The sequence below is a fragment of the Xiphophorus couchianus genome, chromosome 12 (assembly GCF_001444195.1).
Source record: "Xiphophorus couchianus chromosome 12, X_couchianus-1.0, whole genome shotgun sequence".
NCBI lineage: Eukaryota > Metazoa > Chordata > Actinopteri > Cyprinodontiformes > Poeciliidae > Xiphophorus > Xiphophorus couchianus.
Window position 1 is genome coordinate 21,262,863 of NC_040239.1, and position 22,998 is coordinate 21,285,860.

Here is a 22,998-nt window from a genome sequence, read left to right on the forward strand (position 1 = left end):
ATCAGATAGCTTTCACACATGAAAAGAACTTAATGTAAGTGCAAATGCACCAGCCAAAGCGCAAATGCTCCCTGACCTTTATGAATGAATATTTGCCCACTAAAAGGAAAAAACAGAGAAGGTGTAAATGCATTAGTGTTCTTGAGACATGTACACGCTGTCAGGTTTGATTCATTTTAGTTGTGTTTGGGTCAGCTGCTTTTGGAAGTACCTTCTTGCAAATTCTGCTCACCGTGATGATGTTGCATGGACATGTGTAGTGATATTCTCTCACAAGTTGACTGGATAAAATTAAATTAAATGTTTGCCGAGTTGCCTACAAGTCCAAAGAAGACTTTTAATGGCTATTTCTCAACAGTGATTTTCTTATTACTCAAAGAAGGCAAGATTAAAGTGTACTACAAAAAGTTTTTATGTTTATACATTCTCCTTCCTGACCTGTGGATCTGTGCAGCTTTTCCAGCTCTTCTTACCCACCCTGTCAGTTTAGATAGATAACCTGTCCTGTTGCAGATGTACTATTTCTACTTTCACACAATAAACTTAACATTCCTCTATGAGATAATACATCATATATCTGAGTTCTTCACAAAACAGCTAAATAAACCCTCAAACAATGGATTCTTTAGATAAAAACTACATGCAAAATTCAATAAAATATATTGAATTGAAATTTTAATTAGGTGTATCAGATCAAAGAATAAATAAAACTCTCTTGCACAGTTGTCAGATTTGCTTTGTAAATTATATGAAAACACTATGAGTAAATTTACTTCCAGTTCACAAATATGCACAACCTTCATCACTTATGATCCTAATAAACATGTGATTGCAATATTAAAAATCAAAATTAAGGTCTAAAGGCACTAGTACTTTTATAAGCATCAGTTTCATAATTTTACTTTTTTTTTAGTCTGCCGTCTTGCTACAAAACATTGGTGTAAATAATAGAGGTGCAAATAAAACTGGTCTTTACAATATAAAAGCCGTTCAGTATATGCTAAGTATCTTCAATCAAAGAAAAAAAGGTTAATTTTTTGAAACCACTTTCCACACCACTGGCCATAAACTGAAATTCTTTCCACGCTTCATGAAATGTTGTCACCGATGCACATCCTCAACCTGGAACCATACCTGGAGCAAGTCTTACATCCGACCAACTCCTGACTCTGTTATCTCTCTGCCACAGGGTTGAACACTCAGGCTGTTCAGGTTAATCATTTTGACGGGGTTTTTTTTCCCTGCACGAACATATCTTACCCCCAACCCCTCCTACCTCAGTTGTTGCACACAATAGTTTTCAAATGTTTTATATGATGATCTGCACCAAGCAGTCAGATAAATAACACACTTGAGAGGTGCGGCACTGTTACTGTGATAAACTAATATTTATTAAAAATAAAAACTTGAGCTAAATTTTAGTTAACATTTAAACATTTGAATAATAACCTTGTAAAAAAGGTACACAGTAGTGCATAACTGGATGAAAAAATTTGTTTAATTTATTTCATTCATTATAATTTTGATCTTTACTCTAAAACTCTAATCAAATCCATTCCAGCCACCTTCCACATTACATCTGTAAACAGTACAGATTTTCTGTGCAGACCTAAGAAGTTTTTAGAGAATATTAGTGAACAAACAGCAACATGAAGACCCAGGAACACATCAGGGAGACCAGGGATGCAGGTGCAGAGAGGTTCAAAGCAGTGCTAGATTAGATATCAATATTTCACGCTTTTAACATCTCATAGAGCACTGTTCAATCAACGGCACAAGCCAAAACTTACCAAGACTTGACTGTCAAACTACACACTAGAGCCAGGCAAAGAAACCATTAATCAAAGACATAGCTAGAAAGTTTCATTGTTTCTCTAGAAGAGTTGCAGAGAACCATTACTCAGTTAGGAAAATCTGTCAGCATGACAACGATTAGCCATGTGCTCCATTAAGCAGCTCTTGTATCTGTTGTGGCTGAAATGTTGTAACTTCCGAAGACAAATGGGGCATGGTAAGGAAAGGAACGTGTCAGGAAAATGTGAGTCAATCTTAACTAATTATTTAACTAATAGTTTTAATGTTGCAATTATTTTTTTGTCTGAGAAAAAACATATTCACTTGTTAGAATGTCCCAGTCAAAATTCTGACCTTGTGCAAAAAAGAATAGACACAATTTCCATTCCATTACATGTTTGAAGCTGGAAGAAGCATCTTCCAAAATGTTTTGCAGTCAAATGTGGTTCTACAAAATATTAATTCATTTGGCCTGAATATAAATACAAGCTGAACTTTTTAGTTTGTAATATTTCACAAACCACATTTCCTTCCTTTTCCATTTCAAAATTCTGACCTACTCTGAACATTGAAGGAACGTACTTCACAACAAAGAGCAGATATTAGTGCAAACGTCTGAGAAAACCACATTTTATCCAGACATTTATTGTGCTTGAATGCAAGAGTGTTACAACCTTTTTGACTTCTCATGTAGAAAAGCTTACCTTGTATAAAAGCTGTCCCGCAGCGAAGGTCAACATATCATGGCTAATCTACAACACAGGGCCTTATGGCTTCTAGATTCAATTACTTTATCTACTTCTTTTTACCTACCCTGTGATTAATGAAAGTCCAGCCACAGGAAGGAGGACCAGTGAAGGTTACACTGCTGTTCACACATGCAAATGCCCGCAAGTATGCACACAATCACACATTAATATGCCACGGTTTCACTATTAAGCATAATTTTGGTAAAATTGCATGGAGATGATTTCCTCGCAGTGAATTGTTGTTTCTCAAAGGCTTTATTATAATGGCTACAAATCAATACGTTTTAGCTTGTGTAATCATGTAAAAACAATAACAAAAAATGAAAGAAAAATTAAATAATTTTTGTTCACTTAACAGTGATAATAAGAAAACATTCATGCATGAAGTTTGTTTTATTGCACCTCTGCTCCTTCTCATTTTTACTTTTTATATTTTTAGTAGTAACATCCCAAGGTAATGAATTATTTCACCGACTGTCTTCTGCTTTTAGTTTGCACATTAAATTCTCAGCCTTTACTTTATAAATCTTCTAAGACATCTAACTCTTTTTTTCCCCTTGCTTCTGTGAAACATGCAATTGATTAAAGTGCAGTGGCCATAACTTATCATTAAATCTGTGCTGTTGGTGTTGAGAGAACCGTCCCAAAGATAGAAGGGATTTTATGCTTTCCTATGTTTCGTACGTGAAGTACCTCATAATTTTGTATATTTGACAAAACATATGACACAGTTCTATTCTAAATAATACTTTTGTGTTTAAAAACAGTGGATAAAGCACTCAAATGCTTTTAAAAATGTGCATTTTCACGTGAAGCATCCCATTACAAATCAAAAGATCAAGAAAAATGTTTCAATTTGTGATCAATCTGCAGAAAGAAAAACCGAGTATTCAAAAAGTCTGCTTGCTTCATTTACTTCCAGCTTTTCTAGCACTGGACCACCGAGCTTGTTTTAGGTTTTGGGGGTTGTCTGACAAGCTGCCTGAGGCCCACAAACCCAAACAGAACAAACTTGCTTTTATCGGTTAGGTTACAAAATGTTGCTCAATGTCTCTTAAGGCCTCTCAAAGTCTTATTTGGCTAACAGAAACCTCTTTATCTCATTCCATCTCTACATCTTCACCTATTGCCCAAAAGAGTTTGGACTCTGTGGATACTATTAAACAGCTTCCAAGAGGTTTTGAGTTACACTTGAGCTTTTATAAAATGAAATCAAGATTGTATTATGCTTTGTTTTCTTTAATGTACATTGTTGTGGATTTTGTCGAGTTACCCTTTTTGTTCAATAGTTTGTGACATCCATCTGTGAGAACAAGTCACATAAACTTTCACTAACTTACTTACCAACTTTATGACAATAGCTTGGCTTCACATACTTGTTACAGCCCTGACAGGTAAGCTGATTATTGTATATGCATTATAACCATTCTTCCATGATTGACATTAGTTTGTTTTTTTCCCCCCCTCTTTATATTTTTGGTCTCCTTTCTAAGACATCTGAAATCAATTTCGCCGAGCAGCCAACATGTTTTGCAATTCTTCATAATTTGTCCTTTCTAATCAGCTGTTTACTCTAAAAACAGTTCTTTAAAACTGTGTGACTCCGATGCACTATAAGCAGCATGAACTGTGACTTGGTAAGCAGAACTGTGACTATAATAATAATAATAATAATAATAATAATAATAATAATAATAATGGAGGAAGGGGGTTGCGGTCTAAGAGAGAAACTCAAATGATTGACTTTTCCCTAACCAAGGGACGAGGAGAGCCTTGGTCCCTAACTTCAGGTCGACAGTTTAACACTGCATGTTTCTCAGAATGAATGATCTCAATGATAAAAGTTCACACTGCTATTATTTGGATCACTCCCCTTTAAATTAATTACTCAATTACAGAGTCAGCAGAATGCATCATGTGACTGATAAATATTTGAAAATGTAGAAGTATAATTTATCCATCCATTTTCTGTACACCCTTGTCCCTAGTGGGGTCAGGAGGGGTGCTGGTGCCCATCTCCAGTGAACGTTTCGGGCAAGAGGCGGTGTACACCCTGGACAGATCGCCAGTCTGTCACAGACAGACAGTATAATTTATTCCAAACCAAAAACACTGATCATTCTGGCAACTGAACTTGGACTATGTGCATTTTGAACAAATATTTGTATGACTTGAAAAATGTCCAAAGTAGTGTCTACTCTTTACACAACACTTATAAAAGCAACTAAGCTGCATGCAGGCTCGCTTGTCTATACAGGTTTTATCAAGCTACATAACTCATTTACTGGTTCCATTCACCAATCTTTCAAAGTTTTCTGTCGTAAGACGTTTATTTATTTACACTCCATCTGAGCTGTCCCTTTGGTATTTTCATTCACTTTCTGGTAGTATGGAAAGTGTGCAGAGACAAAACAAACTCAGTTTCCAAATGTAGTGCTGAAATGTTCAGGAACTTCAACGTTGGGCTCCAGTGACATTGGACATGTGCCATCTATGCTTTTAAAACTTTACTGGGAACTGAGCAACGCTCATTATCTTTTAAAATATCCCATAAAGTGTCAAAGTAAATAAAATGATCATGACCTGAAGTAACTCTAAAACATTTGCAGTTTTATTTTTATTTCTGCTAATCAACAGACAAAAACACTCATGTGTGTTCCAGATGGCTGATTCTTATACTGTATTTAAAGGTCGTTGTGTTGAGAACCCCATTTATCTTAATGGCTATTTCATGGAAAATCACACACAGTTGTAGCAGGATTAGAAGCAGGATTGGCAAGAAACAAAACATTGCAGGAAAATATTTAAACACCTCACTCATTTTATCTCATGTCTGTCTGCCGGTTATGATCAGAAAGAAAGAGCTTGTAGTTCAAGTGGTCTGCAAAAATCCATGCTCGACTAACTGAGGCACCTTTTCCCCTCTTCACTTTTCTTTGTGCCTCGTTTTGTGACAGCACCTCAGGCCAAAACTTGGATCCGGCGGGAGGAATTGGTGTGAGGAAAATTCATGCAGTCAACAGCTAGCCATGCACAGGTAATCAAATCAAGAAATGACCCTTGTCTGCACAAGACACAGCAGTCAGGGGAAAATAACATGCACAGTAATTTGCAGTATGACACATAGACTTTTAAACCAATGTTTTAAACCAGAAACTAAATTTTTCCAAAATTTAGCCCCCAAAGCTTGAAGAAATACTGAATTGGTATGCGTTTTTTTTTGTGTTTTTTTTTTGCATGTAAAGTAACTCAAAATTGCATTTTCATGTCTTAATATCTTATACACATTGCATTGCAAACCCTTAATATTTGTCCTGATTACTTCAAACAAAAACCTCGGTGTATTTTAGTGGGATTTTATTTGGCCAAAACAACATTCCACATAATTTTGATAAGATTAGGTATAATCTTAATTTTGAAAAAGAATTAAGATTATACCTGATTTTTATTTACACATTTTACTAATAAAACCTAAAAAGTGTTTGTGAATTTATTCATCTCCCTTTACTATAGTACCCAAAATAAAATGTACTGTATGAAACTGCCTTCAGAAGTCACCTAATCACTGCTGAATCTACCTGTAATTTATTCTCATTGGGCTCTGCCATAGCAAAGCATAGGAGAGCATTGCATTTGCAAAGCAAGGCATTATACCGCTGCGTGCACCCCCACAATATATATCAAAACATGGATGCGGGCTATTACTTCTGTTGGCATTTCAAGTAACCATGGCGACGTAATTAGCGAAGAAACGAGCCAAATTAAGATCAAAACGAATTCTGACAGTTTTGTGGTCAGTTAGATAAAATTTTGTCTCCCCCACTGTGTCTCACTCACACATGACAGTTTTCAGAGAGGATTAGTTACCATAGCGACAGAACACTGAGGAGAGCAGAGATGTAGAGAACTACAGAAATGGCGGAACGCTCAGTTCCTACAGAGGAGGGCAGAGCTTCCAGTCACAACTACAGACACGCCAGCTTGGTGGAAAACTTACTACAGACAAGTATGTATGCTTTAATTTATTTACCCCCAATGACAAAAAAGAAAATAATAATAATTTTCCTACTGCACAATTCTACAATAACAATATTTGCTGTTAATCTGTTGCTAAGAGGTGAGCGTGTTTTCTGGTAACCAAGTGCCACGAAGTAAACATCTGATTTTTACTTCTGCAAAATTTACCAACTGTAAATTTCTTGTGTCTAAGCAGTTGTGTATTTCAAAAGAGCTTATGTCTTATAAACAACAATTAATTTGGTGTTAAGAGATTAGCTTTTTTTTCTGGTAACGAACTTCCACGAGGTATAAATCAGATTTTTACTTTTGTATTAAATGTCCATTTTATATTTACCACCAATAAAAGAAAAAAAACATTTTTTTTTTACTTTTCTGAAAAATTCACTAACTGCACAATTCTTATTAAGTAGTAAGTAGTGTAAGATAAGTAGTATTTCAAAAGAGCAGAAGAAATCTTATGTTTTTTGAACAATAACAATATTTGCTGTTAATCTGTTGCTAAGAGACGAGCGCGTTTTTCTGGTAACCAAGTGCCCTGAAGTAAACATCAGATTTTCACTTTTGCAAAATTTACCAACTGTAAATTACTTGTATCCATGCAGATTAGCAGTATTTCAAAAGAGCTTATCTTATATTTTATAAACAATAATATTACTAATTGTTAATTTGGCGTTAGGAGATGAGTGTTTTTTTCTACAAACGGCCACAAAGTATAAATCAAAGTTTTACTTTGTGTTGAATGTCTGTTTTATAATATATTCACCACCAATGGCAAAAGGTAAATAAAAAAACATCACTTTTGCGAAATTTACCAACTGTAAATTACTTGTGTCCAAGCAGATGAGCAATATTTCAAAAGACATAATGTTTTATAAACAATATAACTTGTTATTAATTTGGTGTTAAGAGAAGAGAGTTTTTTTCTGGTAATGAACTGCCACAAAGTATAAATAAAATTTTTACTTTTGTGTTGAATGTCAGTTTTATCTACGACCAATGACAAAAAAAATATTTTCACTTTTCTCCAACTGCACAATTCTTGTTAAGTAGTAAGTAGTGTAAGACAAGTAGTTTTTCAAAAGAGCAGAAGAAATCGTATGTTTTTGAACAATAACAATATTTGTTGTTAATCTGTTGCTAGGAGATGAGTGTGTTTTCTGGTAACCAAGTGCCACATCTTATCTTATTTTCACTTTTGCAAAATTTACCAACTGTAAATTTCTTGTGTCTAAGCAGGTAAGCAGTGTTTCAAAAGAGCTTATGTTTTATGAACAATAATTAATTTGGTGTTAAGAGATGAGCTTTTTGTTCTGGTAACAAACTGCCACGTAGTATAAATCAGATTTTTACTTTTATGTTGAATGTCTGTTTTATAATATATTCACCACCTATGACAAAAAAAAAGTAACAATCAGAATTGATGGAGAGATGAGTGAAGCAATTCAAAAAGATGTTTTGTAAGAGATCTAAGACTGGATAAAAAGTTCAACTCCCAGGAGATGACAATAATAAACATTCAGCCAGAGGTACTATGGCACTGAGTATGTGTGGCAAGACAAGAGAAACGATATTCCTGGATACTCTCCATCCAATCTGACTGAACTTGAACTATTTTGTGAGGAATGGGCAACATTTCCATTCTATGGATATGCAAATCTGCTAGAAGAGACACAAAGAGACTTGCAGCTGGAATTGCACCTCCATTGCACCCCCATCACACACCAAAATATGCTTACACAAAATATTGACTCGAGTGAACATATATTTTTAAATATATATATTTTTAGAGTTTTGAAAAGCATATTTTCTTCTTTTTCAACTTTACATTTATACCATACTTTGTGTTGCTCTATCACATAAAATCCCCAAAACATCTCAAGTTTGAGACAAAATATGTAGGTGTTTAAGAGGCATGAATACTTTTAGCAAAGTTGGTAATTTGATAGGTTCTTCAACAAAAAAAAAAACAGTGATGAGGTTGTGCTCTGGCACACAAGTGACTATGAAATAATGAAAAAAAACTGAAAATAAAAGTATTTAAAATATAGTGCTAGACCTATTTCAACTGCTAACACTTCCTCTTCATCTCCATCTGATGAGAAGAAAATCACCAAAATTGATCATGCACTATATTTTCACACTGCTTAGTTGAAGGGTACTCTTGAAGGTTGAGAGTGATTCCTCTGTGATATGCACATACAAAGAAACAGCAGATTTATTGTCCTTCATCTTTGTAGAATTCCACAATTATTTATACTGAATTTAACGCAAGGCTGAAGATAAAACAGGAGGCAAAACTCTGATGCTTCCATGACATCTGGGCATCCCTTTGCCTTCCCAGCCCCATTGACATGACTCCAGGCATAGGATGACAAAGGGAAGTCCACAGGCCACATGATTGGCAGAGGAAAAAAAGCAAAAACAAAGTACATCTGCAGAATTTCTCAACTCCAGACCGTTTTCCTGAGTCCTCAGAGCTTAAGTGCAGTTTGATTCAGCATAGCCTTACAATGTCAGTATCACCAAACATCAGCAAATATTCTGGCAGTGAACAAAAAATGGTTCTGACAATTTTGATAATGGCATTTCACTTGAACTTGCTTCCTGACATTCTGGGAGCTTTCTGCAGCTCTTAAATAAGCAGTGACGTCAAGTGAAGTGCTTTTGTTTCTTCACCACACCCAAAGGGATATGGCATGAGCTGCCTGTGTTCAGAGAAAAGCTATTATAACAAATAAAACATGACTGTAAAGATGTTTATTTAGTTATAATTTGGTTCACGCCAAGAATCCTGCTTAGGTGCTGCTTCACTGTGGATTCTTGTTTGTGTCATGTGAGAAAAGGGGAGAAAGACAGAAGAATACAAACAGCCTAGTTTTTCTGTTGTTCTTTTGGTGAAGAACAGTCCAAAGTGTTCAGAAAAATACATTTTTGAGAAGCTCTTCACTTATGGAGCCACTACTGCCATTATCTCTGCTTATCATTTGTCCATCCATCTATCCATTTTCTTCCGCTTTGTCCGGGGTCGGGTCGCGGGGGTAGCAACTTAAGAAGGAAGGCCCACACTTCCCTCTCCCCAGCCACTTGTTCCAGCTCTTCCGGGGGAATCCCAAGGCTTTCCCATGCCAACCGAGAAACACAGTCCCTCCAGCGTGTCCTGGGTCTTCCCCGGATGACCAAGTTTCTCATCCTATCTCTAAGGGAGAGCCCAGACACCCTACGGAGAAAACCCATTTCGGTCGCTTGTATCCGCGATCTTGTTATTTCGGTCATGACCCAAAGCTCATAACCATAGATGAGGGTGGGAACGTAGATCGACCAGTAAATCGAGAGCTTCGCTTTTTGACTCAGCTCTCTCTTCACCACGACAGACCGGTACAGCGCCCGTTTCACGGCAAACCCTGCGCCAATCCGCCTGTCGATCTCCCGTTCCCTTCTTCCCTCATTCGTGAGCAAGATCCCGAGATACTTGAACTCCTCCACTTGGGGCAGGACAACTCCCCCCCCCGACCCGGAGAAGGGACTCTACCCTTTTCCGGCTCAAGACCATGGCCTCGGATTTGGAGGCTCTGATCCTCATCCCGGCCGCTTCACACTCGGCTGCGAACCGCTCCAGCGAGAGCTGCAGATCACAACTTGATGAAGCCAATAGGACCACATCATCCGCAAAAAGCAGAGACGCGATCCTAAGGCCACCAAAATGGATCCCCTCAACGCCTTGGCTGTGTCTAGAAATTCTGTCCATAAAAGTAATGAACAGAATCGGTGACAAAGGGCAGCCCTGGCGGAGTCCAACTCTCACCGGAAACGAGTCTGGCTTACTGCCGGCAATGCGGACCAGACTCTGACTCCGGTCATACAGGGACCTGACAACCCGTATCAAAGGGCCTGGTACCCCATACTCCCGGAGAATCCCCCACAGGGCTCCCCGAGGGACACGGTTGAACGCCTTCTCCAAGTCCACAAAACACATGTAGACCAGTTGGGCGAAGTCCCACGCACCCTCCAGGACCCTGCTGAGGGTGTAGAGCTGGTCCAGTGTTCCACGACCAGGACGAAAACCACACTGCTCTTCCTGAATCCGAGGTTCGACTATCCGACGGACCCTCCTCTCCAGGACCCCTGAATAAACCTTGCCAGGGAGGCTTAAGAGTGGAGCACACCCTCCGGTCCCCCTTTTTGAACAGGGGGACCACCACCCCAGTCTGCCAATCCAGGGGAACTGACCCCGATGTACATGCAATACTGGAGAGTCGGGTCAGCCAACACAACCCTACAACATCCAGAGCTTTAAGGAACTCCGGGCGGATCTCGTCCACCCACCGAGGAGATTTTTAACCACCTAGACAACCTCGTCCCCAGCGATTGGATAGCCCAACCCAGAGTCCCCAGGCTCAGCTTCCTCAGTGGAAGGCATGTTGGTGGGATTGAGGAGGTCTACGAAGTATTCTGCCCACCGGCCCGCAACATCCCGAGTTGAGGTCAGCAGCACACCATCCCCACTATAAACAGTGTTGGTGCTGTACTGCTTCCCCCTCCTGAGACGCCGGATGGTGGACTGGTGGACTTATTTGTTTCCCCCCATAAAAAGGTACTGCTTGATTGGTGCTTCTCTCTTTTCCATTTTCTTTTCCTCTTTTCCTCTCTTTTCCCTTCTCTCTTTTCAATTTCTGTCCTCATAAGTCCCAGTTGGTCACAGCAGACCATCAGAACATTTTATTTTTTCTCTCGGGTTCAGAATTGAAACAGAAGAAGCGTTTACTGAAAAAGAGATTTTAAAAGCCAGAATAAAGTTGAATGAAAATGCACTCAGACAATGTTAATGTTTTAGAGATATGGTGGCCTGTAGCATAAGCCACCTAAAGCATAATAGCATCATTTATTTTGAAGGGGAAAGAAGGAATGTGGCTGACAGCCTCATGTTGTGAGGCTTTTTCGCTGATGGAGCATCTGGTGTACTTCACAAAATAAAAGGCATCAGCAGAAAAGAACATTAAGTGGAAATGTTGATACAAAGTTTTATGACACTAAAACTTAGGCACAAATGGGTCTTTCAAATAGACGATGACCCCAAGAATACCACCAAAACAGTTAGAAAGTGGCTTAAGGACAACAAAGTCAATGTTTTGGGATGGCCATCACAAACTCTGCATCTCAGTCCCTTAGAAAATTTGTTAGCAAAGCTGTAAAAGTGGGTGAATGTGAGCAAGATGGCCCATAAACCTGAATCAGTTACACCAGTTCTGTCAGGAGGTTTTAGGACACCCAATATGCTTGACCCAAATCTCACAGTTTAGAGGTGATAGTACCATATACTAAAAAATGTAAACTTTTGAATTTGAAGAGAAATATCTTGCTCATTATTCTAATATTTAGCAAATGCACAACTGTTAATTTGGTATGATAATCTAACCTAAAACTGGAGATTTATCTTATATAATAATCAGGCAATTTTGCAGCAAGAGCTGCTGAATGGAGATGCAGCTGCTCTTCATGTAAAAAAGGTTGTGTGTCTTTTACATACTGAATCATTATTTTGTTTCAACTGAATTGAAACTAATAAAATAAAATAAAATTTAATTCACTAAAATCAAAAACCGTTTAAACTATTTCCGCCCCAAGTGATATGCACATTCAAGTCCAACTAATACTTATAGATTTTAAATTTTCATATTTCTATGTGCTGTAGTTATCGAGCATATTTATTTAAAGATTAAGTCCATCTGATCTGTCAGAAATTAAAAAACAATCCCAATCAGGGAGCGCTTAAGGTTTCAAAGGTTAATAAAGTTTTTTTTTTTCTTTTCTGGTGTCTAAATATAAACTGACAGCATGAGTTCTGGAGAAAATGGGTGAGGGTAATCTTAGACTGTTGCTATAAAAAAGACAACCCAGTTATATGACAAGTATTATTCATCATAACCTAAGAACTAAAGCTTCATTATGATAGTTATTTTGAAAACATGGCCCGTAGTTGAGCGAACACATAGTCTGTGGTAGCCCTTTCAGATATGTTAAAGGCCACTCACGTGTGTTGATCTTCTGCAGGGAGATGTGTTTCTCCAGCTGGCGTCGCAGTTTGACTTCAGCTCCGTACTTTCCTGTTGTGCCATTGTCTGCCAGGATGAAGTGGGAGTGGAGACTGTTGAGGACCGTCAGCTTGCTCATGGGGTTGGACATGGTTTGGTACGGACGCACCACCTTGCCAAAGAGGGAAGTCAGAGAGAGTGAGAGAGAAGAATAAACACACAAAGTGAAAAGTGTTAACCTGGCAAAGAGGTCTGTTTATGTGGAAAAATCGGGCAAGTTGCTGTTAAAACAGCAAGAGGAACTGTGAATGGTGAAGCGCTTTTTTTTTAACGTCAACAAAATAAGATGAAGTAACCGATTCCAGTTAACACTACAGTCAAAATTTAAAAGGAAACGAAAGAAGATTTTCTGTTGAAGAAATCGCATTGTTTTAATGGAACACTTTAATTTTGCTCAACTTATCCTATTAATGTCAGTAAGAATCTTTCTGTCATCTACACAAGCAATTACTTGGAAGTATTTTCCAAGTGTTTTGAAACTTTAAGCTCAGCTTTTTGATTGCACCTAAACATCCTTGCCATGTTATACCAACTTAAAGCTAAGAGAGACTGGTGGATTCACGATCAAACAAATCTCGCGAGACAAAATGTCCCACAGGGCATGGATAATGAGGCACAACATGTGAGGTTTAACAAGACATGCTTTCAACACATCCAAAGGAGTTATTTTGAAGAATTTTGATCAAAGATGCACTGCAAATGGGTTCACTCTTTTTTATGTTATTAGTATTGCAAGTGTCAGCAGACGAGAAGAACATGTGACCATCAACCTCCATGTTGGGGCTTAGACGCATGGGAGGATCCATGCTTCAAACACTCTCTTATCGTCCTTTCTTGATAAATACCAACTGGACCCGTTTGCTTTTTTTCCTGTGCTGCCCCATCCACACTCTGTTCTTCCTCATCCTCCTGGTTGTCTCTCTTTCAGGGGAACTTTAAGAACTCTTGCAGATCACTGTTAACCAGTTATTGCCTTACAACCAGAGATTTTGACTTCCTATATAAGTCTAAACAGACTTCATGTCTCACTGAGATTTACCTGTATAAATATGAGTGAAAATAATCTCCAATAATTTTTTTTCTCTAAAATATTTTTACTTTAACATTCAGTAGCATTGTTTGAGCTCTACACTTAAAAGCTTTACAGACATTCGTCAGGGTTCCTATGCATTTTTAATGCCAAAAATGATTGCTTTTGGTAGATTCAAAATTCCAGTTTTTAAAACTACACACTAAATACAAATGTTTACTGTGAACTCATGACAGATATTTCTGAAGCTAGCTAGCCTGGTGGTTGGCTGGATGGATAGATCCATCCATTGCCTATTTTTCATGATCAGATTGCAGCGCTATAACAACCCTCTCCTTTAAACTCTCTACAACTTATTCCAGAGACCCTCTACAGAGTTCTGGGTTTGCCCCAGGGTCCTTTGACTGTGGGATGTGTTTGTAAAATCTCCTAAAGGAAGAAACCAGGAAGCAACCTGATCAGATACCTGAACCACTTCAAGTGACTCCTTTCAATCCTCCAGAGGCGTATCCTCTGCTAGCTTTTCATATTATTTCCTAGAACCCAACTCCTTTTTACACTTGTGAGATTAAAAATCCAAAGCAGAGCCTGATGAGTTCATACGATCACTTATTTTACACCACATATTTATTTAATGCAACTATGACAAGAATGAATAGCACAGAAAACTGGACTGATATTTATAAATGACCAAGAGTTTCTTGCTGGAGCTGGAGCACGGTGAACTGGAGCGTGCCTAACAATATGAGGTAAACTCATCTCATCATTAGGCGCACAGTTAAGACTAATCAAGTGAGAAAATAAGTCCCTCAGCATTCGATCATCCTATTTCAGCCACTGACATTAATTGGTTCTGCTTGACTTGTTAGCAGGACAGAGTGTGGCACATTCTGATGAAATCTTAGCCAAACCACAAACCGCGAATCCCAGAAATTTCAAGAAGTCAGCATGAGCTCCACGGTCTTATTAGGATCTGCCAGCTCTGTGACTCCCCGTGAAGGAGTGTTTAACGGAGATCGGACTGCCTAACTCTGCAGCTTGGTTAATGAGCTAAACCCTGGGGCAAAGGTCTGATAGGCACAGCGTCTAATAGGAGCTAATCACAAAAAATATTATCTTTTAAAAAGTGTTTTGTGACATGTTGATTGGCGTGTGGCAGTCTGAACATCTAGCTACACAAATGCTAAAGAATGCAACTTCCTACTGAATGTTAAGTCTGGCTGAGACTTACATCTTTGCCAACAAGGTCCTCCTGATTTTCTACGATGCCCCATGGAGCTATTCCAATGGTGCAGATTTTGCCCCTTGATTTGGAGGCGTGGTCTTTCAGTGCGTCCCCCACATGGCGGATCACCCCTGCGTTTGAGAGATCCAGAGAGAGACAAAAAAAGACATGTTTTGTCACAATCAATTAACAGCTCAATGCCGCAGTCATGCACTCTGTTGTGATATTTCGACAGCATCTATTAGGAGTCAAGGAAACATGTGAATAGACACCCACACAGGGCCACACACACACTTCTTCAAGCATGTAGGTGTCGTCCTCAGGGGAGAAGCTTTCAGACCTGGAGGCCATCTTATCACATTTCTCCAGCTGACATTCATTCTTTCTCTACCTCCACCCACTGTCCATCCAATCCAGCCATCCATCCATTATTCAAGCCTCTCTCTTGCTTCTGTACCCATTCTGTCACTAAATCTCACTTTCTTTTCCTTTTTGTATTCAAGTGTGGGCATCCTCCATCACTCGATATTGTTCTATTTCCCGTTTGCCTGTTTTCATCTGAGTTATTAAAGATTACAACCCCTGCTGTTTATTTTTTCTTTGACTCCACTAAAATAAATCTTTATGTGCTAAAAATACACATTCTTGTGCTTTAAAAGCAAAGAACAGAAGCTGGGGTTATATCGAACACTAAGTGAGGTAAGGGTGAATTAAAATATTTCTCAAATGTAATGACAATACTACCTCAAATTTCAAAGTTCAAGTGGAAAAAAGGTGATTTTCTTTGTAACGTAATTGACAAACATTTTCAGTTGTTATCTAATTTATTAAAGCTACATGACCGGAAATAAAACTTCTGGTTAGACACTTAGATACAACAATAATTGAAAGGACTAAAACATGTTTTTGTTCTCCAGAGGAATTCAGCAACTTAACCTTGCTGTACACTGGACATTGTTAAAATGTTGACTGTATCATTTTAAACAATTACTTCATCTGTTTCCCTGAAACCACATGGCCTATTATTTGTTTTTCATGACATAGTGCATGGATTTATGACTTTAATGCTTAAAATGAGGCCTTTCAGGTTGCCTGACATTAATTAAATTCAGTGTCCTCTAATAAGTCATTGACCTCACTTCATATGTCTGGTGCTACTTTAAGTGTGTGTAATTTAAGTTGAGTGAGCAGAATCTGCCAACCACCCACCGAGCGCTATGACAGGGATCCAGCGGTTCATCATCCTGAGAGCCCATATCGGCTTGACAAAGAGCTCTTTAATAGCTAATCATTCATGTGAAACAGTTCCACACACTCATCATGCTCCTGCTAGAAGTGCCCACTTCATTTGTAAAATGAGAATTTGGCTGCACAGAGCAAGCGAAATTCAATATGAAGAGTTCATCATTTCATTTATCGAGTTAAACTCTAGATGTGTTATAAACACAAAAAGGAATTTCACTTCACCTTACAAATGTTCAATATTTACATTTCTATCTCCTTTTTGTTTTACCTGTGTTAACTCCTCCTGTAAATATCCAGGCCCCTGTCGTCATGGCTGCCTTGATGAGCCCTTTGCCAAAGACCTGCTTGAGCTTAGGCTGTAACTCGAAGTTCTGTAGGCCTCCATGGACTGAGATGAGCAGCTTAGGAAGCTCCAGCTGCCACTCCTTGGTCATCAGGTGGAGCAGCAAGTCAGGCTTAGTGTCATAAGACACTCGCACATACTGTGAACATAGCAAGATAAGCATGGTGTAAGCAGAGAAAGTGCTTTGTATGAGTACTGACACTCCAGGAAATGTCCATATATTTTTGTTAGAACCGCAAAGGTGTAAATTAAAATAAATATACGATATCTATTTAGTGCAACCAGTGGCACTGGGAAGGCTGATATTGAGGAAAGCATGTCGAAAAAGGCGTTCTGTTTAATGGATGAAAATTTATACGTAAGAACGTCTTTTGAGTTCTTACATAATTTGTTTTGCTTTGCATTTTAACCAATATGAAAAAATATTAATTGGCTAAACAATCTGAAAAATGTTTATCTATGTTTATCTAAGCCTTTATGTGACTTCTTTCCAAGAAAATTTATTTCACATACCCACACTTCTAACATTTTCTTCTCTTTGCCTGTGCTGCCAACTGAGAGTCTATTTATATTCTGTTTTTATACAGAATATAAATACTGTAGATTCTTTTCTTTTTATATTCTGTTTATTCCATCACTACCTCAACTAACAATACAGAACCGCTGGCATTTTTAAAGACTATTGTCTGTTCCCAGCACTCAACCTGGTATAACTCGTAATCAGGTTAAGCAGGCTGAATGGCTTCCTGCAGTTTACTTATTTATTACTGTTCAGTGGAGAATAATCCAGTTGAAGGCTAAACCTCTATGTATATGTATATGAATGATTGTAAACAAGAGACAGTCCAATGTAGTTGTGGTTTCTCCAAAACACCAAAGTAGTTCTGTAATTTTGAATTGAATCCAGCAGTAGAAATATTTACTTTTGGCGTTTGCAGTGTACAAAACACTGGGTGACCCATTTTCATTGACTGGACATACAAATAAGCCATTTTGAACCAATAGGCAAATGTTTTATTGATTTATTCGATTATTTTTTGTGTAGCCCCATGCAGTGTGTTGCCCTGAGCAGAAAACCGTGCTTTCCATAGCTTATTTAGCCAGTTAAAGTCATGCTGCTTGAGAAAGACTTTCTTAAGACGAACAATATTATGAGATTTTAATACTGGAGGTTTTGTTACATATCATCCAGCTACACCAATAAAATACAACTGTCAACACTGAAGCAACTCACCATGGCTTTGTTGGAGTGTCCTCCTCCCTGGAACTCGATGGTGCCGAAGGCATCGGTGGGGCTGAGCTGTGTGTGCTTGCTGATTGACCATTTTTCTGACAGGCTGTCATTCTTGGCCAAACGCTCTGCCTTGTCATTTTGACTGGATGAGATACCTGGCGGCAAACCCACATGCTGACCTATGAGACGACCGCAGCAGCACCTGGACGGGGAGGAAAAGGTCAGAGCCACGTTAAGACAGCTGTCTTACACGGGCCTTTTCCTGACATAATTGAAATGCTGCGACTCGTGAGCCCTAAGCAAAGTGGCTCTAACAGTAAGAATGAGAAGGGAGACCGTGGGAGAAAGTGATGGAGAAGAAGAGTGTGAAACGCTTCCATAAGCGTGTGTAAGAGGTGGGCAAGGCTGAAGTGGCAGCTTGTCATCTCGCTTTTATCTTCTCATGGAGGAGAGATGAAGGATTTGCAGGCCTGTGGAGCATCTCACCGACACCGTCCCTTTTTTTGTTTCCTATTCTTAAAACACCCGTCTGCTTTCCTGTCTCTCTGGTCTCCTTCTCCATTTCTGCAAACCGAGACTTGGCAGAATGAAGGTCATGAATTGTGCTCTTCCTAAATGAGGAAATACTTATTCAGAAGCTGCTAAATGCAGTTTTCAAGATATTGTGATTAAGGTAGAAAGAGAGTGCTTGGAGGAAGAGTCAGGAGGCTTTGATTTTCAATTCATTTCTCCATCATCTCTCACCAAAGCTTCTTTTTCGCCCTTTGTCAAAAGTGTAAATGAAGTATCAACGCTTCTGACAAAAAAAAGTTGATTTTGTAATGAGAAACATCTTTTTCCAGCTTCTCCAGCTTCCTACTGCTCTCGGCATCCACTTGATTTTGTGTAGCCATGCTAATGTTGTTTATCAAGAAGCCGTGAGTTTTTTCTTGCATATGTTTGAGTTTGTACGGTGCTTAAATGAAATCAGCTAAACCATCTGAGTTTGTTTTTGCAAAAATAAAGATACATCCTCTTAAAGTGCTGATCTAACCATGTTGCTTTCTGCAGTCTCACAATCATACACAGTGAATTCAAAAGCTTTTTTTTTTTTATCTTAGACATTTGTTGGACCAAGCAAAATGTAAACGTTTATATTACAAGTAAAGCTGAATTTTAAACAACATCCTTCGGAATAAAAAAAACAAATCCTCTGAAGTGATAAAGCTGCATAATGCTGAGCTATCCTTCAATAATTGTGATTAATATTGATCACAATTTTAATCTTCAACAAATATTTAATCAAACTGAGTTTTTGTAGTTTGAGTTTAGCAAATAAGTTAAGAGGTATTGATAATTACACCTTACTTAATTTTATGAAGCTTAAACAACTGAAGAAAAATCACATCGGACACTTTTTTAATCTTTAAAACATTTCCACTCACCTATGGGGGTCTTTGGCACTCACTATGATATGAACACATTCTCTCTTGCTGAATGCCCTTTCTATCCACGATTTTTGTGCCTGCATGAGGAAAGACAAAACATTTAGTCAGTTTAAAAAGCAGAACTGCTTCCTGTGCATGGAGAAAAGGCAGCTGAAACCCAGTAAAAACTGGTACACATTATGTTAGCATCACTCCAGATCTGAGCAATGGGAAATAAAGTTGTTTCTAGAATATTATTTGACGTAATGAGGCAAGAAAAAAAATGTGGGGATATCAAAGAATTTTGAAGCTGGCATTTTGCTGTACAAGAGAATCACAGTCTTACACCGATTTGAAAATGAAGTCTCACAATTTTTTCAGTAACTTAGATAGCTCAGACTGGAAAAAATGTAGTGCTTCAAAAATCTGAGAGAAATAAGGCATTCAGTGTTAGAGTTCTCCTTCCTTAGAAACCTGCATGCCAGTCGAGCATGTTTGAAATCACAGCGTGTTCTGCACAACTTCTTCATAAATAACAAGTAGATGTAGAAACTGTAGTTTCAGACACAGTCAAATTGTTCATTTGTGAAACTGTGATACCCTGCAGCTGCATCTGGTGCAGGTGAGAAACCAATTATCCTGTTCCCAACATGATTGGAATGACACTGAAGAGCCAGAGAGAGGTGCAGCCACTGCCCACAGTAAAACTCCAATTTATAACTGTGTTGTTGAAATGGATATAGTGCATGCATTAGTAATTCCATCAATTAAAGAAGAACCAAAAACAAATTTGTCAAACCATTTTACATGTAATTAACCCCACTGTTCTCAGAACATGAACCCTTTGACATCTACTTCTTCATATACTACAATGTTTATCCTGTGATTTCAGTGTGGAAACTGTAATGATAGGGTTGGTCACCGTCAGTCCTTAGGGAGACAAAAGCACAAATCACCAACATTCACTAGACCTCAACTGGGCAGTTATGTCCTTAAGTGCAATTAACATTAAACCAAAATTTTAAAAAATCTATATTTTATTCATGCAGCTGAGAAAATACATACTACACGTATTTCTCAGTTAATACATTTCTAATGATACTATTGACAATAAATTCACACCAGATATTCTAACATATAATTAAGTAAATGCAACAAATTACGCTATATTTCATAAAGTGGAAAAACGATTAAACACTAAAATGTACTTAGCACTTTGTAGAAACTATTTTTATAATATAACTTGAAGACTTCTCCAGTATGCAGGAGCTATTCACTTAGGGGTGATTTTGATCCATTCTTCATCACAATCTGTCTTTAAATTTTAAACATTGTTGGGGCATAAGCAAAACTAATGAAAACAAATGAAATGTTTAGGAAAGGGGCAAAAAAGGGAAAAAAACACAACTAAAAGCTAAAAGCTGACATTTACAAAATATATCAGTGTGTTCAGAGATGTTTATGTCCGACAAGCCAAGGGAATGTTATTGTGTCTTGACCAAACATACTGTTACAAACTTGTTGTAGCTGTAAAGGAGGGAAAAAAGCCCAGAAGATGTCTTCCAACAAAACTGCTAAAACAGTATTTCTCAGAAAGGAGTCAACCAACCGTCAACAAATAGGTTGCCAACCAAGTGGAACAGAGCAGGATCTTTGACTGTATTTGATAGATATGATCGATGACATGATTTTATGTATGACAGACGCCCGTAGAAAACAGTGGACCTGATTACATTTGGGTGTTTGACCCTTCATTAGCTGTAATTGATTCAAGTTGGCCCTCTGGAGAAAAAAAAAAGTTTTCTGGCTTGAAATGGTCTAAAAAATAAGAGTTGAAGGCCCAGAAAAAAAAAGATAAAATGTTACAATTTAATATTTAGCCAGGATGTTAAACGAACAAACAGTAGGACAGACAGCAAGTAAAACAAACCCAAACACAGCAACGATTAAAAAACGAACAAGTCGTTTTTCTGCTGTTTGCTGTGGGAGAGCAGCCCGAGCTCTTCTCCCAGTCAGCAAAGCTGGGAGCTGCTTTTTCTGGGCTTTCTTCACTGTCACAACTACAACAACACCCGCCTCATCCGCCTGACTGACCTGTCACTCTAAGGCACCCCAAAACCCACCGCAACTGTCCACAACCACGCCAGGCCTACACACTTACCCTAACACCAGACTTCCAACGATTAACCATTACTCTGTGGGGCCGAGGGGGCTGCTTTAACAGATTAGCCTGGTAAAGATGACTCAGCAGGCCACTGCTACACCCCCCCCAGCCCAATTCTTTCTCTGCTATGCCATAACAGCGTATTCATCCGCCAGCATCTCCTGTCATGAAATAGATCCTCTCGACAACGTTTCCGAAATAATCAACACTGATTAGCCCGACGGTAGAGCCAATAGCGTAAAATAAAATTGGTGTAGGATAAACTTCTATTTCCATGGAAAACCCCTAAAACAATAAACAACCAAAGTCAATTTCAAAGGTGGAATACCTTCAACTGTGCTATTTTATGACTCCTTGTCTTACACTCCTCATTGCTGTTCATGAGCTTGGATAAAGAACGGCGAAATGGCACATGGCCTGCACTCAATTGTGTAATTAATATTTATTACTGGGTCACAATCAGACACACAAACACGCCAGCTGTCGAGCCAAATATTGGATTGACTCTTGGAAATGTGTGCAGGGTGCTTGAGTGTGAGGCGTGACTGCGGCAGCAAATAACCAGCATCTGACAGCCTGTTAGGGGTCTCGACTCCATTACAGTCAAGATTCGCCACCTCCACCCTCCATGTTCACTCTCCACCCCCTCCCCTGGTATTGTATCCTCTCTTTGTTATTGGCACTGGCAGGGAGCTGAATTGAGAACAAAATCCAATCAACATCCTAATGTCTCCACTCTCTCCTTTGGCTTCTTCTCCATTTTTAAAGAAAAATCCTCTTTGAATGGCTTGGGTGTGATATGGTCATAGAGGTACCAGGCTTGTATAAAGGCACATCATAAAGCATATAAACTTTCTTACCCGATTCCCAACAAAACACAAAAATGATAAATACAATCAGGGAATGAAGAAACATTGTTTCCTGTTTATGGTGTATTTTGATGTTAACATTGATTTTACAAATATCAAAAGAAATACCCAATCTGAGAGCGTTAGTTGTTTTTAAATAAAAATCTGTTAGGAGTTCACAGTCGCTTGAAGCAGTGTTGAACTTCCTTTAATTAAATATCTGACAAAGTCATAAAGCACAGTTGGCTAGCAAAAGATTTACATTTTCAGCTGTCACGTCATATTTTTTTTCTAGAACAAAATTCAAATCCATTAACCTTTATGATCTAACACTTTACTGAAAGAGCCATCTGCATCATTCAAAAAAAAGGTACCGTTTTTATACTATTTTACTACTATACTATGTGAAGAATCGTACATTAGACAGTGATATTAAGACAGGAAAATCTCAGACAATTACTATACATTTAATATACATTAAATTCAATGAAAGCTGAAGAAAACAGGAAATACAAAATAAGATTTAGGAAATAAAACAAAGATAGTGGAATTTACCACAAGAAAATGTAGCAAGAGTATGAAACTTGTGTGGTAAATTATCTTGACTCACCTCTGTCTAATTAAGGACTGCACTGCTGTAATTTTCTTTGTATATCCATTGTCGACTAAAGTATAAATTGAAAGATTCTGTGAGCAACCCACAAGAGAAAACTTTATCAGAGGAAACTGGATCACAACACCTCTCTGACTACAGGCTACTAATCTACTGTGGGTGTAATCTGTGCTAGAAAAAATGGATATGCATTTGTGCGTGTGCGTGTTTGTGTGTGTGTTCTCATGTCTTCATTGTG

General features: G+C 38.3%; 1 protein-coding gene and 1 long non-coding RNA gene across 18 annotated transcripts in view; one reads left to right on the top strand and one right to left on the bottom strand.

The window, feature by feature from the left end:
- The window catches only part of trpm3 (transient receptor potential cation channel, subfamily M, member 3), a 154,311-nt gene that overhangs the window by 64,164 nt on the left and 67,149 nt on the right, over positions 1-22,998 (bottom strand). For all 17 annotated transcript variants that reach the window (XR_003597459.1, XM_028032752.1, XM_028032754.1 and 14 more), the window contains exons 2-6: positions 19,154-19,233; positions 17,730-17,931; positions 16,421-16,634; positions 14,914-15,038; positions 12,593-12,764 (exon numbers count right to left, since the gene is read on the bottom strand). Coding sequence is in view for 16 of the 17 variants with exons in the window: in XM_028032752.1 (XP_027888553.1) it covers positions 12,593-12,764; positions 14,914-15,038; positions 16,421-16,634; positions 17,730-17,931; positions 19,154-19,233 (793 nt within the window). In the remaining variant the exon portion in view is untranslated. The remainder of the gene's footprint in view (positions 1-12,592; positions 12,765-14,913; positions 15,039-16,420; positions 16,635-17,729; positions 17,932-19,153; positions 19,234-22,998) is intronic.
- LOC114154022 (uncharacterized) lies at positions 7,739-12,835 on the top strand. The gene is made up of 2 exons (XR_003597460.1): positions 7,739-7,799; positions 12,612-12,835. It is a non-coding gene; the product is annotated as an uncharacterized LOC114154022 (long non-coding RNA).